Genomic DNA, 13286 nt, shown 5'->3' with positions numbered 1-13286 from the left:
GAAGTTTACTGTGTAACCATACAATAAATTTCCTTTGTCTGGGTTCTTATCCTACTTTGCCTGAGCACTCTAGCCCCATTTGTTTCTTTCGGAAAACCATACTTGATTGGATGGCTGGAACCTACACATAAATGTGGATCAAGTAGGCTGTACCCAGGTGAGTGGGCCACTTAAAAATTACAATTTTGCTTTAAGTGAAAGTCCAAATTGTCAAACACATGCTGGGTAATTCTCAAGATTAGAGTTCTTGATTATCCCAGGCGAAAATCTAGAGTGTGCAGCATTCCCCCAACGTGGTTTAATGTAAGCAGATTGCTAAATGACTGTCCCCGACAACTGTTGTCATTTCCTATTGGGTAGAATGCAGTGGATTGTCTCCCCCCTGTCTTTGTTAATGGAAAAAATTGCAAAAGATTGTTTCCAGTTACATAAATTTGACTTGTGTACATACACACACAAAGATAATTATGTGGTTGTACAAACAGGTACCATCTGATCACATGCAGGCTGATCACTTGCCACCTAAACATGTTTTTTGTCTACTTTCTCTGCTTCCTACAGTCAGACATGAGATCATCTCCTAAATAGGGCAGTTGGTGTACCATGTAATTTTAGGATTCTAGTCATTGTAAAGATTTAAAAGAAGATGAGTTATTGCTTCTTGTAGTAACCATATGTTTTTTTTTTTTTTTTTTTTTTTTGCATTCACTTAATCATATTGAAAACAGAGATGGGAGTATCTTGTTGGGTTTGTGTTTTGTTTTCTTTTTTTGTATGTATGAGGCCATGGTATGCTACAAGATGAGCCCCCTTCGTCTTATTAAGATTAAAATTTGGTCTCGAGTCACAAAGTACAAGGTTTTTAGTAATTGGAAGGTTTATGCCAGGTCAGTAAGAAGGACGGGCAGAGAAAACAGGCAAAAGAAGGGTCAACACAGGATTTACCCATATTCTGTAAAGTAAACTAAAATACATTTCTGTGAACTGAAATCACAAAAAATATAGCTTCTATTCAAGCTACCTTCTGTAAATAACACAATCCTCTACCCTTATTGTAATGGAGATGGGAAGAGAGTTATTTTTTGTAGTCCTAACCAAGTCAAATTTATGGTTGTAATAATCTATTCAGTGGTTTCACTGAGTTGACCACAGATTGAATCTGTATTCAGTCAATCAAAAGCAGTCAGTAGTGAATGTAGAATCTAACCTTAACAACCTTAGCTGGTCAGGTCACAAAAATTCCTGTTGATCAAAGTAACTAACGGCTTCTGTTTGATCAAATTTAGGAGCATACACATATGCTTTTTTCCACTGATTTTTCTCTCATAAGGTGGTTCATCCATTGCAGTGTTTAATTTTGGATTGGTGGTCAATACTTATAATGAACATGTTAATGTAAATGAAAACTAAACCTTAGTCAATTCATAATTGGCTAGCTGAAGTCAGGATAGCAGCCTAGTGTGACAATAATACCTCTCTCTGTAGATACAGTGCAGTTAGTAAGCGCAGCCACCCTAGGATAGCTATGTTAGGAAAACCAGATACTAAAAAAAAAACAAAAAAACTGAAAATAAATTATTGTAGCACTTGTAAGCTGCAATATATTACAATGTTTTAGATTTGTCATGCTTTTAAATGTTTAAAAAAAGGAAGCCATTGGTATTTACTCATGGCCTGTATCTGTCTGTCATTTGCAAACCCCTATTCAATGTACAATGATGGGCAATATCTTGGCGCTATATACATACTGTATACATAAATACAAAAGCAATTAGATAAAATAAATGAAAATTTAACTTCACTCTACCTTGCTGAGAAGAGTCGAGTGCCTACTAGGATGATGCTGAGAAGGGAGGAGGAGGAGATATTATGTAATTCAGAAAGTTATAGTGTGGGTTGTACTGACGTACTGACGCTCGTGGGCAGTCGTGGCTTTGTCCCGAGAAAGGTAAATAAGGGTAGTGCACGGTGTTATGACTAATTTTGACCCGTACAAGCAAAAAGGTTGTATACCAAGCAAAATTTTTCGTGTCCAAACAGGTTGGACTTATTCCAAAGCGGACTTATACTGAAGTACCACTGTAACATTCTTTTATTTAGGTTACTTTCCCCTAGTTGAATATAGAATATACCTCCTCTGCGATTTGACAGCTAAAACATTTAACAGTACACCTACTCTGAAGTATTTCTCCAACTACCTTTGCTGCTTGGCATTGCACTTCCTATAGTTTATATCGCAGTAGAAGTTCCGCTAGGATCCAAGCAAATGCCTGTGTTCATAAGACTTGCCAGTTTTTTTTCTGAGGCTAGCTCTCTGCAGAGATTACTGAGCACATTGTTTCTGTAGCATGTATGATTGAGATGCTGAGAACAGCATATATCATTTTAATGAAACCTTTTGAACCTCTCTCCTTTTATTTGGATGAAGCATTTCCATGGAATGTTTAGCAGCGGATGTTTCCCCCGACACTCTGCATCACTGAGTTATGGCTCTGTCTCTCCAGCGCAGCTGATTTTATCCACATTATGATCATGTCCCCATTGTCTCACACAAGCACGCAAAGAGAGTTTGAACTGCTGCTTTTATGGCCACTTGTGGCTGGCGCCTCAGGCACTCTCTGGCCCTGCCTTATGTTTGGCTGGGCATAAAGCATCAAGTTCTACATTACCAGCAGGGAGATGATCTTGAACAAATGCTGAAGTTGTAAATAGCAACTTGATTTGTGTACATTTTCGCTATTTGTGTTGGCAAAAATTTAAATGTAAATGTGATTTTTTTTTTTTACATTTTTTGTAATGAAACCTAGAGGATTGAATTTGAGGTAACACATAAAAGCTTTAAAGCGCCAGTATACCCTGAATTGATATTTTAAATATAGGTTGGCCTTGTGGGCTGTTAGCCCTTACCTTCCCATATTTAAATGCTTTAACATCTAAGTTCTTATCTATACTTCCCATCTATGCTACTTTCCCCCTTGACGTTTTAATGGCTTCCGCTAACCCTTGTGTATTTCAGCCCCTCTGGTTGCATTCTCCATAATTTACATGGAGATTGGAGAGGCCCCCTATTGCTGCCAGTGCTGACAACCAATGCTCCTTTGCTGAAGTATTCTGTCACAAAGTCTGCTGGTAACTGACACTTTTTAGGGTGTCATTCTCTGGTGCCCTCTTCAGTCATCACTGTGAAATAAAGGTAGACAAGAGAAACCAATAGACCCTGTGGGACACAGAAGACTGATACATGTTGGTTTCCCAAATGTCTTCAGAGATCAGTGCTTAAGTATTGGGAACTGCTGTTTCTTCTGCAGTAATGAACCTTTCTTCTCACATTTTTTTCTTAATAAAGTTTAGTTTCACTTTAATGTTAGTACAAATCTTAGCATGTTTTTACATTATCTCAGACTTTTCTGACCACATCTGCTTTACTGTGTTCTTTTTGTAGTGATAATGTGGATGCCTACTGCCTGCATATTGCCGAGGATGATGGAGAGGTTGACACAGATTTCCCACCTTTGGATTCTAATGAGCCAATACACAAGTTTGGTTTCAGCACCCTGGCTCTTGTGGAGAAGTATTCCTCTCCCAACCTGGCAGCCAAGCAATCTCTCTTTGTACGGATGTAAGTATTCATGTCGTCAAACTTCTGTAAAGTTAAACAGTAGGAAAACAATTTATTCAGATACATAAATTAGGAATTTTAAGCAAGAAGTAGAGCTGTTCACACTAAGCAATCGGATTCCTGTAGAATAATACTAGGGCGTGCTGAGAAGTTCCTGGCTTTGCCCAGAAAGAAGAGAGCCAGAGCTATGAATTAACACATGTATTGAACATATTCCCCCTGAGACTGGTGCACTTGGTACAGCGTAGTTGCAGCTTTTCTAGACTGTTCAAATAAAAGTCCTTTGATTGGGCTGTAAACCAGCTCTCAGCAGCATATTTGACATCAAAAATGTCCACAAAATGTTGCCAAGTCAGGTGGGTAGGGGGGATGGTTGACCAATTCAATTTGGCAGCCACATAGTTGGATGTGTGTGCAGGTGCATTGTCCTGCAAAAAAAAAAAAAAGGATCCCTTTGGTCAACTTCACAGCGTTTCATCCTAATTACCAGGAGGTTAGCATAATACTGTCTGGTGATATTAGAGCCCTGAGGTAGGTAGTCCACCAACAAAATACTGTCTTTGTCCCAGAAAACGGACACCATGTCTTTTTTCGCAGATTTCTTGGTTAGGAACTTTTTCGGTCCGCTGTGGCTCAATCTTTTGACTGTTCCTTGGTTTCAGGATCATAGATGTGGAGCATCCTCAGTCACTAACCTAGCCAAAATGTCCTGTGCAGCTTCAAAATGGGCCAAAACGGCTTGGATGCTTCAGCTTGTTCCTTCTTCTGATCACTGTTCAAACATTTCGACACCCACTTCGCTAAAACCTTGGGCATGTCTAAGATAGTGGTGATAACAAACCCAACACACTGCTGTTAGATGTCAAGTATCTGGGCAATCTTTTTTGCGGATATTTGCTGGTCCTCAATAATCCGCTCATGGACAGTATCGCAGGTTGCCGGCTCAGTTGAGGTTAGGGGGCGCCCACTGCAAGGCTCATCTTCAACGATGAAAAGCCCAGTCTTGAAATGAGATATCCAGGTTTTGACAGTGCTGTAGGAAGGACACTTCTCCCCCAGTGTTTGTGACATCTCAGTGTGACTTTCCCTGGAGAAACAAAAACTTCATGACGGCCCGTAACTTCAACGACGTGAAACTTGCTTGTGCCTCTGCCAAAAACAGATTCACTCTAAAAGAAAAAACAGTTTTAAAAATTGCAAATACCTGATATTTGCACAGTTACATACTATGATATTAGGCTGTCATATGCTCCCACACTCATTTTTATATTTCATCTGGAAGGGGGCAAAGCTAGAAACTTCTCAGCACCCCCTCGTAGGTGAAATTTAATTTGCTGATTGCAGCAATTGTGCATTTGCAACATAACATTTGTCCTTCACAAACTGGTTCATGTTTTAGCCCATGCCATTTCATTTTGAGGAATTGAGATGTTTATAAAATAAAATAAGATGTTACAGATAAAAAATTAAAAAAAGATCCCTATACTTTGTTAAAGTTTAGCTTTGTAAAAGTTAACTGAGCTGTTTATATTAGTACAAAAGTTGAGTTAGGCTGAAATTTTAAATGATCAATAATGTTCTGTGTTCTCATTTTGATGTTTGCCTGTGAGGATAATTTTAGGTTTAAAACGGTAACATGCATGTGTATTCTGATCTTTGGCTTGAAAATTTTAGTCCTTTTGCCATTGACCTAAATGTTTTGTTAACTGGAAACCCATTAATAGACGGCTCAAGTTTGCATTTTATGCAGCTTTATTTTTAAAATCCAGTGTGTTCTTTTGTGAATTGCTGGTAAAATGTAAAATAATATATTGAAGACCTTTCACCTTACTTAGTCTTTAGATAATACTGATTGACTAAGATTTTTACACATTTGTCCATTCTGTTGCAAACTAATTCCATATATGGTATAATGAGCTGGTGCATACAGGTAGTCCCCGGGTTACATTTCAGATAGGGACTGTAGGTTTGTTCTTAAGTTGAATTTGTATGTCCGAACAGGTACATTATTTTAATAAATGCAATTAGGAAAGATGTTTGTCTCAACATAATATTAGGCAGTGTGGTGTCAGTTACTATATAAAATCCTCAAAAAAAACCCAACAAAATAAAAACTTTATGGAGCCTAGACATTCATTAACTTCTGTAGCAATTTGTGCTTTGATATGCAAAAAGAAACAACTGCAGAGTTTTTTCTTGGTCATTAAAGAGTTACAAGAGCTTGCAGAACAGCAAAAGATTTCTTCTGCAAGTCACGTGAACCGTGCCTCCCCTCTTCCCATCAAGCCTCTGTCCTGCACACGAACAAGCAGGGAAGCCCCGTTCATATCCGCATGTCGGATGTCCTTATCTCAGGGACTACCTGTACTGATATCTAAGCAGGATTATTCTTATTTATTTTCTGTATGAAAAATCTTGGATCTTGATTGAGTGGTCAGACTTGGATCTTCTAGGCATTAAAACAATATCCTAGTAATAGCTGTCGAACAGCTTTAAAAGATAGATATTATTTGTAAAGCAAGTATCAAAAATATGTTTGTATGTAATCAAGGCACCTTAGGTAAGTTCAGTGGGACAAGAAACAGGTTCTTTCTTGTAAATGAAAAAATTCTGTGATATACTCTTGTGCAATTTTTAACTTTTTTTTAATTATTGCAGAAGACATTTCAATTATGAATAACCAACTTGTTATATTATTGAATTTTCTCATATCAGATATGTTAAACATTTCTGCATTTGCATGATAGGCAGATATTATTTTGCATTGAGGTTTGCTATTTTATACAATAGATTATAGATGATTTAAATAAGAAGTCAGAAATGTACCACGCTGTCAGTATAGCTTCCAATACTCTAGCCTGTGTTTCCGTAGTGTGAAATGGTTGGCTTGGCCAAGTTCTCCCAAGCAAGTACAGCACGCCTGTCTTTTCTTCTGAGACCTAACAGCCGCTAGTGTTTGCAGTTATGTTGCCCACACCAGCCGCTGCCAACGCAAACAGAGCGCTGGCTACAACTTGCTCTAAATACCCAGCAGCCCTTGGCTGGAAGCGGTTTGCTAGGCATCTGCAGCGGCTATCCGCAAAGGCAATCAATAACTGTATGAGTGTAGGCAGGGGGAGGGGGCAGCCAGTTCACACCCAGAGTACCTGTGCCCAACTGAGATGGCAGGGCACAGAATAAAGCCATTAGCTGTCTCTTTTGTGCCAAGAGCTGAAATACATCTGTGTCTCATTTGTGCTCCAGCCGAGCGAACAGGCTTAACCAAGGTTGGCAACTTCCATACATTTCCATATTGATCCAGTTCTAGTGTCACATACTTCCTTGGTGTTTTGGCAGTGGTACAACAACCTGTCAATGAGGGTTTAACTGGGTAAACTTTAAATTAGTTAGGGCGTACTTTTTGTATACATGTATTTACAATTAAGCCTAAATGTTTTTATGTCATTGTTGGATGAAGACAGCTGTGAAGTTAATGGTTTACATGACTTGGTACCACTATATATGGTAGAACGCTGCAGTGACAGTGTTTTTCTTCAAAAATTAGATGAAAAATAGCTATCAAATATGCATTCTTTCATAAACAGGTTAGGTTAGGGTAAATAGTTTTTGCCTTTGAGGGATTCATACTGGACAGTATTTAGTCTTGACATATTATTTGGTAAATTGTTTTATCTCTTTAAAGTAACTGAGTATAAGCTGAAAAAGAAAAAAAAGCTGGATGGAAAAAGAATGGTGTCAGAACATGGTTGTGACTGTATGGGACCGCAACTAGCAATGGAATATGGTGACACAGAAAAAGCCAAGTGATAGGCTGTTCATGGGAGGGAAGAGAGAAATTAAACAACTGACCATAGAATATTGCAAGCTGAAGGTGATCAGTGAGCAAAGAGAAAAGAGACAAAGTGTAAAAAAAACAAAGGCAGAAAGTAGAATGATCGTGGACAGGGTAGGAAAGACTAGGTACAAAGGTATGAGAAAAGACAGAAAACAGATGGTCATGGATAGGGAAAAGAGGGAGAACAGTGGAATGTGATCTATTGCACGGGATAGTTGGCTAAATGTGATCTGATCATGAACCACTTTAATAGAATGACACTAAGCATTGCTTGGAGACAAAGTAGAGGATGATTGTGGCTTTGAATGAACTGAATATAATTGTTGGAGTCAAAGAGAGGAAGGGAAGTGTGTATAGATTGTTGCTAAAAAGAGAAATGCACCAGCTGATCAGATTTCCTTGGAAGAGAATGTAGTGGAAGAACTGGCCATAAACTGAAGTGTGAAGAGGTGGCAGAGAGGAAACAGATTGTGGACAGAAGGTGGTATTCCTGACATGTAGGAACTGTTATTACTTCCTCCCATGGCAAAAGAGTTTATACACTTTGTTTTGATGTGTAAAATCATAAGTGCACCTGTTTTCACACGCCACTACACAACATGACAAGTGGTGAGATTTAGCCAAAGAAGTTTGTATCTACCTCACGCTTGTACAGGGCCAGTTTTTAGTATTTGCAGAACTACAGCTGCTGCTTGGTAATTTATCTTCACTTCAGCAGCCAAGGGACAGTGAAGCAGTGCTCAGAGCTAACATATCACAAACAATCATAGCATTTTGAAAAGTTGGAAGCACACAATACCAAAAACACTGAAATACAAAAACAGTGACATAGGGAGCAGTTGCAGAGTTTAGACATGAGGTAACTTAAAAGTACATTGGATTCAGGGAGTGTTAAGTGCAGAATGCATCAGTCGGTATTGTTCAGAGAGGTCAGTGATGTTCAATGTGAAAAGGAGCATTTAAAACAGATGCTATTTTTGTATTTTTATTATAACTTGTGTTTAACTATAGACATGATCAACATGGTATGCTCCCCCCAAAAAAGCACTTTTCTTACTTTCATACTATAAAGTTGGTCTAAAAAAAAAACACTTGGTTTACTTAAATAATAAATAATAATAAATATATTTTTTTTAAAACTGCATTTACTGTCTTTGCTCCCAAATGTACACTACTTTTGCTACATATTCAGACTGAAGTGCATCCCTGTATACTGCAGATGCTACACTTGTAGTTCCTAATCATTGAGGCCTTCTTATTTCCAGATCCTCTTTCTAGGATATTTTGTCAGTCAGACTTGTGATGTGTTGATCAGATGGATGTGTTTGTTGCTGGCCACAGTGAATTTTGCTGTCCATGCCAGCTCTGTCTGATTTGGCACATTCTGTTTAAACACTGTGCAGAGCCAGGTTGAGTTAGCCGACAACCAGCTGCTGAAGCTTAATGTGAAGTTAAAAATTTCAATATATTAGGCATTTTGTGTCTTGTGTCAGTTTAAATGCAAAGTTTTGATGGTTCCCTGGAGTGTTCCTTAAATACACGTAATATATAGATAATATTGGATGTTTTAGTATGTTGTGGGTCACCTCTCCAGACTGGTGTGTCCTGTAGTCACGGGGGCCACGTTTGGAATTGTCAGATACTGGAGATTATTCAGCCACCATTGATCTTTGGTAGTGTTAGTGGTAACTAATAATTGGTATCTGTGCTGAGTAACAGGTTTTCTTTTAGGTAATACATTTGCTTTTTAACTTGCAATTACTTTTTTTTTTTTTTTTTTTTTTTACTGTAAGTCCCTGGTGTCTAAAACGGGCTGAATGTGGCCTGCAGTGTCCTGGATTCTGCTACCTGTATGGCCTGCTGTCCTATGGGCAGTTATAGCAAGCATTAAATACTAAAACTCATGTAGCTTAATTCCTCCTAATAAGCATATAAATGGGAAAATGATAAAAAAAAAAAAAAAAAAAAAACAAAAAGGCTTACATATAATAAAAAAAAGGTATGAAAGATAACGCCAAACAAAAGGTTATGGAAAGCTGAGAAAGATACACGCAAAAAAATGCCTTTACATATTTTAGACACAATAGATGAGGACAAGGTATGTGTAAGTAGGCAGAAAAAAAATCTGAGCTGGTCACTGGAGACAACAGGCCATTTCATCATACCTGTGGTTTATTATAACGTTCTGCCACAGATTTAACTGTAGTCCCAACCAATCTCATTCAATGGGTTTTGCTGGATCACAGTGAAGTTCTATAAAAGTTGCTTTTGGCCACACGGCTGCTTTTCTTCCTCCAGATGAAGAACCACAACTGCTTGCAAATGTTTTACCTGTGGTGCACTTTGCTGCTAATGGGCACATAGCAGCATGTTGTGATGCACTTGAAAGTGACTAACCACACAATTTTCCATTGTAAGTATGAAAGTGGCCTAAAGAAACAATTTGGAACCTGGTGGTAGACAATGTTATTGATACAATTCAAACATATCACATTGTAAATGGGGTTCAATAATAATTATGCAAAATAAACATGCATTAAGTATATTAACCAGAGGGGGTATATCCAAGAATCTGTCACGAGTTGAGCTCTGGTATTTCTTTAATTTCTGCAAATTATTTTGTTGACTGTCTTGGTACCATTTTATTGGCACAAATCTGATTCACCCATTTTAATGGGATATAAGGTTCTAAACCAATTTAGGCAAGTTTAATAGCAGGGAAGCTATTAAATGTATTGTATGCCACCACTAGGGATTTATGTATGACTGATGTAAAACAATTTTCTGTTCTTTCATAAAGAAGTAGACAGAAACCTATAAATAATGGTGGCTTTAGGTATATAATATATTTGAACATTTCTAAAGCTTTTGACCTCAATGTATTATGGAAAAAAAGGTTACATTTTGGGACCCATTTATTAAGTTTATCAGTTATGTAGTATTTGGGAGTAAAAGTACTTTGTAGTACAGCTTTTCACAGAAATACAGAACGTGCTAGATGTCTCTCAGTAAGTTGAATCTAACACACAGGTTTTTTGGGCAACCACGTGGCAAGTGATGTTCTGTGTTAAGCTTAGGCACATGATGGCTATTTGAAATAGTTTTTGAATAAGTGAATAGTGATACACTTTGAAAAAGTTTTCAGGTTACATTTAAATATCTTTGAATTACTGCATGCATCCAAGCCCAGACCTCAATCCAAATGAGAATCGATGATATGACCTAAAGATTGCTGTACACAAATGCAGCACATCTAACTTAAAGCGGAAGTAAACTGGGAAAAAAAATTCACTCGCTATCTTCTGTTGGCTCCTGTGGCATCCCAGTACCCCCCCCCCCCCCCCATGGAGGAATCATCTTTGCCTTTTTACCTAGGTAGATGGGGAAAAAAAAAAAAAAAGAGTCCTGATCTTGCTGCACTTGCTGGAGATATTATATAAATGGTCCATATAGAAAATTCAAAGGAAAGTTGTTCTCCATCATCATTTTTATATGGTGCTGCACATGTGTATAGACCAGCCTTTTTCAACCTTTTTGAACATAGGGGAACCACTGAAATATCTTTAAGGTCCCAAGAAAACCCTGCTATAAATATTAAAACCACAGCTCACTGTACATTCGTGCGGTGGTCAGTGGAAAGAATGTTGCCCTTAAGATAGCCAAAAAGATCAATAGTGTCAGTGGTAACAGACCTGAGAGCACAAATTGTTCCTTGCTCAAGAACCCGTAGCAACCTCTGGATGAACTCTAGGGTTCCACAGAACCCTGGTTAAGAAACACTGGTATGGACTATCCTGAATGTGGTGTATGATGATATCCAAGGAGTGTGTAGTCGACTTGCAGTATGGGAATCTGAGGAAAAGGACAACACATGGTTTTGCATTCCATCAGCTCAGCTGCAAGATGTATTTTCTCTTTTAGTTGCAATGTATACTCTTTCAACATACAGTTAGCTAGCGTTGTAATTTTATTTTATTAATAATTATAACATTTTGTGAATTAATGTAATGGATTTTTTTTGGATAGATTAGAGCCTCGGACAGCTTTTTCTTTCCCCTATACCACCCAAAAAGGTACCATGACCTCAGAGGAGCTTAAAATCTGGTTCCTATCATAATATTAGTTCAATGTGTTAGCATAGTATAAAGCCAAATCAAGGGGGCCAAAGCTAGTTAACCTACTAGTTTTATTTTAGTTTGTAGATGAAAATAGGAGTTCTTTGTAGGGCTGAGGAGTCAGGGTCAGTAAATACTATGTCCCTGAAGTCGGAGTTGACAAAAATGTACCAATTCTGACTTAACAGCCCTGGTTTATGAAGTGACCCTATAGAGATAGTGTCCAGGTCAAGCTTCGGCATCCTAGTGCTGTGAGTTGATAATTTCCAAAATATTAGATATGGGGTTGAGGTTTTCCCTGTAGTATAATTTATAAGCTGCATAATGAAACAAAATAGCCTGTCCTGGTCTTAAAAGAACATGTAGGGTTAGGGAACAACTATAATGGCTTTATGGAGTTTGAATAAACTATATTCTTTTTTTTTTTTTTTTTTTTTTTAATTTTATTACCAGGTTTTGTGTTAATATTATTTGTACATGGGTTGTGTATTTTATTTTTTATGTTATCACCAAAATACTTCTTCTCAACAGAAATGCGGCCCATGGATTCTCTTTGATCCAGGTGGACAGTACCAATGTGACTATGCGTGAGATCTTGGAGAAAGCCCTGAAACGCAGGAAAGGATCTCAGAGAAACTCAGGTGTGTAGCGTTTGTTATGGGAAAAAGTTTCTTTTATTTATCACTAACCTCATTATTCTCACTAACCTCATTATTTAGCTTGCCCAACAATGTGCAGTCTGCATGTGTACCATTAACTATATGGAAAGGTCTCTCCATAAAATCAACACATCTATTAGCATATCAGAGCAGTTTCCGTTTTATATATATTTAATGCATTATGTCACTCACAACTGTTAAATGAAAACCATTATCTCCTAGCTTCCAAAGTCTGTGGGGCAGGGCCAGAAACTTTTAGGGAAAGATGTGATTACTGAACTTGAAATGCCATGAAAATCCTGGGTGATTATTTCACAAATGTATGGCAAACCTACAGTTTACGCCTGTGTACTGACAATAATGAATTTTAAAACTGTATCAAAACTTTTTGGTAGATACTGGAGAAATAAACCATCTGTGCATATTTGTTTTCATTGTTGATGAGACCTTAACTGTATTTTTGGGTCAGCACATCTGATGTGCTGCATTCTTGTGTTTGTTGACAAGGAAACACACCCCCTGGACAGAAGCATAATAGGAAGCAGGAAGACTTTGCTGCTTTAAAATCCAACACACATAAGAGGCCAGAGGCAGACGTAGCTTGACTTTTACAATGAAAAGTCAAGGATAAAAGATGGACAGCAAACAGGCAACAAAATACACAATTAGAATACATATGTGTGCACTGTATCACTATTGTTACATAGATTTGTAGTTCCCTGCAATCAGCCTCTACTTTTAGGCACCTTCCAGTCATCTGAGTCACACTTGAATATACACCACAACTACAAAAGTAAAAGGGGACAATGACAATGTTTTGTAATTTAATATTGTTCCCTTTAATGTCTCTCCCAGGGATGCAGTGAGAATTGGGAAGCAATCTTTGGGGAGGTCCCTCTTAGTTGTCACCGGAGCAGTTGTGTCCTCCATAAAATTTTTATTTTTCCCATCATTCTTTCTTTGTGACAAGGTTGATTAAAAAGGGTTAAGCTACCAAGCAGGAGCACAAATAGTAATAAAAGCTCAACAGCGGTTCCATCACATTGCCACATTATCAA

At 37.9% G+C, this 13286-nt stretch overlaps 1 protein-coding gene across 2 annotated transcripts in view; it reads left to right on the top strand.

Moving 5' to 3' along the window:
• Window positions 1-13286, top strand: part of MAPKAP1 (MAPK associated protein 1) — a 111029-nt gene that overhangs the window by 48923 nt on the left and 48820 nt on the right. For both annotated transcript variants that reach the window (XM_072431199.1, XM_072431200.1), the window contains exons 6-7: window positions 3443-3619; window positions 12101-12210. In XM_072431199.1, coding sequence (XP_072287300.1) covers window positions 3443-3619; window positions 12101-12210 — 287 coding nt within the window. The remainder of the gene's footprint in view (window positions 1-3442; window positions 3620-12100; window positions 12211-13286) is intronic.

The sequence above is a fragment of the Pyxicephalus adspersus genome, chromosome Z (assembly GCF_032062135.1).
Source record: "Pyxicephalus adspersus chromosome Z, UCB_Pads_2.0, whole genome shotgun sequence".
In the NCBI taxonomy this organism is placed as follows: domain Eukaryota; kingdom Metazoa; phylum Chordata; class Amphibia; order Anura; family Pyxicephalidae; genus Pyxicephalus; species Pyxicephalus adspersus.
The sequence above is the reverse complement of the archived record's forward strand: the minus strand, read 5'-3'. Positions and strand labels throughout refer to the sequence as shown.